This window comes from Tupaia chinensis, unplaced genomic scaffold (assembly GCF_000334495.1).
Source record: "Tupaia chinensis unplaced genomic scaffold, TupChi_1.0 Scaffold149383_1, whole genome shotgun sequence".
In the NCBI taxonomy this organism is placed as follows: Eukaryota; Metazoa; Chordata; class Mammalia; order Scandentia; family Tupaiidae; genus Tupaia; species Tupaia belangeri.
The window spans coordinates 2,766,549-2,769,048 of record NW_006209227.1 but is presented as its reverse complement, the minus strand read 5'-3'; the positions used below and the strand labels follow the sequence as shown (position 1 = coordinate 2,769,048).

The following is a 2,500-nucleotide window of genomic DNA, read 5'->3' as shown; positions in this document are numbered from 1 at the left end:
GCGAAAACTTTTGCGATGAGTTCTGAGAGAAGTGGGTGCAGGCGCCATGCTCGACACCATGGGACTGAAGTGGTGGCCCTTTCTGGGACCATGGCCCTAGTGCGCACACGCACACTTGTCAGCTTCTGACTTCAGGCCTCAGTCTGTTCAACTACAAAACTAGTCCCTCCGCCCCTACTATGCCCGATCGAGCAGGTCTTCCAGGAAGTAACAGCTGTGCTCCGGAAGAGTAAGCTCCGCACACAGAATGTCTGCAACTGAAACACGAGACCGAAGAGATGGCATCTGCGTTCAGGCTAGAGGGGGACCAGGTACAAAGGCAGGTCACCCACGACGGGAGAAGGGAGTACCAGAGACTTCCTTGTAACCTGTGCTCAGCATAGCCAACCGAGGCCACTGAGGGGGTGACAGCGCCCAGGAGTCTGGACACTGCTCTCTGGCTCCTCCTCCCTCTGAACTGCAGCTGAGAGCAACTCCGGCAGCCGACTGGGAAGCCGGCATCACCGTGCTCACTTGATTCCCGCTCTCCCTCGTGATCTGCTGCTCAAATTATGACAGGTGGCCAAATTCTGATCTCTATGCTATTTCTTGCCCTTGTATTTTCATCTTCCCAGGCGTGGAGAGGTCTCAGATTGAAAACTTGAGATCATGCACCATCACACCCCGACTGCCGCTCTCCAGTCTCCTCGAGGGCGGTTCTGTCGGACACTGTCAGCTGTGAACTGCAGCTCTCAGAAGCACGTGCTGACAGGTTCCCGAGTTATCAGCTGCACCACCATCCCATGCACGTGACTTAACATGCCAGGACACCAAGTGGGCTGCTGGGAGTCGAGGGCAAGGAGGGGACTGTGACGTTTAGTGCAATCAGACCTTTTACCAATCATCATCGACCTCTGCCGAGGCCCCTCATGGAATCAAGGAGCAGAGTGTGAAATGGGAAGGGGCCGGATGTGCCCCAGTCCAACTCCCCTCCAAGGCAAGCTTCTCTTTACTCCAGCCAAAGGGGTGCACCCTCAGTCAGTGCATCATGTGGGAGCACCGATGAAAGCTCCTCCTCACACCTGAGACCGAAGGTTCCAGATGTATAAAGTCTCCCCCACACAAAGCTAGCTCCTCTGACTCACCCCCACTGGCTGTGGGGCCACTCCCAGACCCAGCCCAACACTCCCATCTCTGCTGCGTGCTCGGCTGTCTCCTCCCTGCTGTGACCAACCTCCCCAGGCTGGTACTAGTTCTGCTTGGCCACCTCAGCTGGGAGAACGGACGATGTGTTAGCACAAGAACCCAGTGCTGCACTCCAGGCGACAGCTCTGGTCACAGTGGCTTCTGCCAGGGACCGCGTTCTGCTTCCCATCTTAAGCCCCTAATGCATGGACATCATACAGGCGGGGGATAACACGGGAATCCAACACCATCTCACCAGATGCCGAAACAGACTGGACCCTAGCTCTAAACTGGAGGCAGCTGGGACACAGCAGCACGGGCTGCCCTCCAACCGTTTGCCACCCCAGTCACCTCCCTCTCGCCACTTCATCAGCTCTCTCTTGTCCCCTTTCATGCTCCCAGTCCTCTCAGCCAGTCCTGTGTTAGAGGAGAGCAGAGTGTCACGTGTCCTGCCCCCTCAGGCTAAGAGGAATGTATCTCTCCCTCACAGTCAGGACAGCCAACAGCAGTGAAAGCCCGACCTCAGGAGACAAGAGGAAGCCTGGCCGCAGCTGTGCAAGGTCCTGGGGCTGTCAGGCTCTGTTCCCACCCAGGCTGGGTGGGCATGGGGGGCAGCATACTTACAAAGACACACAGGGCAGTCGTGGGCACCCTCACTTCTTTACCGGAACTCGGGTGCGTATCCGCGTTATCCTGGGGGACCGGGAGGGAAGAGACAGAGCGTCTCCTAAGAAGCAACACAGAGGCAGGCGTCAGACGGGACCATACCAGTTTATCCATCCACTTGTCAGAAAGGACTCAAGACGGCCTTGCTTTCGCACACTGCCTTTGTCAAAAGCTTTCTCCCCTCCTAGCCCTTTAAATCACAACATGATTTATAAAACCAGAAGCATCCTTGCTCAAATGACAAGGGGGAAGCACCAGCTCATACCTACTCTCTTGCTCACTAACTCATGGATTCCCCAAACCTCAACAGGGAAAGCCATCTTGGACAAGAGCTGGCCTGGCCACTAACTGCTGGGAAGCTTTCTGAACTTACCTAACGGCGAGCTCGCTAGGATTGCAAACCTATCTTAAGATGATTTCTACAGCTAGTTACAGTCATCCTCAGCACACGCTGGTGGTCGGGCGGAGCTGAATGCATGCCAAAAGAAAGAGTGGCAGAGGAGGGCGTGATTACTGTACAGCGCTCAACTCCTAGGAGCATGCAAAGCGTCCTGGTTAGCACGAGTACGTCTGAGGGCTGAGGGAAGCGGTGACCGGCATGATTATCAGCACCCACACTCACATGCTGGGCTAAGAGAGGACAGGATTTTCACCTGGCAGCATCGGCAGA

The 2,500-nt window shown here is 55.8% G+C and overlaps 1 protein-coding gene and 1 non-coding gene across 4 annotated transcripts in view; both read right to left on the bottom strand.

Moving 5' to 3' along the window:
• Positions 1–2,500, bottom strand: part of ATG16L1 (autophagy related 16 like 1) — a gene marked incomplete in the record, with an annotated part of 43,275 nt that overhangs the window by 20,006 nt on the left and 20,769 nt on the right. For 2 of the 3 annotated variants that reach the window (XM_006171149.3, XM_006171150.3), the window contains 1 exon segment: positions 1,789–1,891. In XM_006171149.3, coding sequence (XP_006171211.2) covers positions 1,789–1,891 — 103 coding nt within the window. 3 annotated transcript variants of the gene reach the window in all.
• On the bottom strand, positions 624–892 carry LOC114006647 (small Cajal body-specific RNA 6). Its single transcript, XR_003548356.1, has one exon.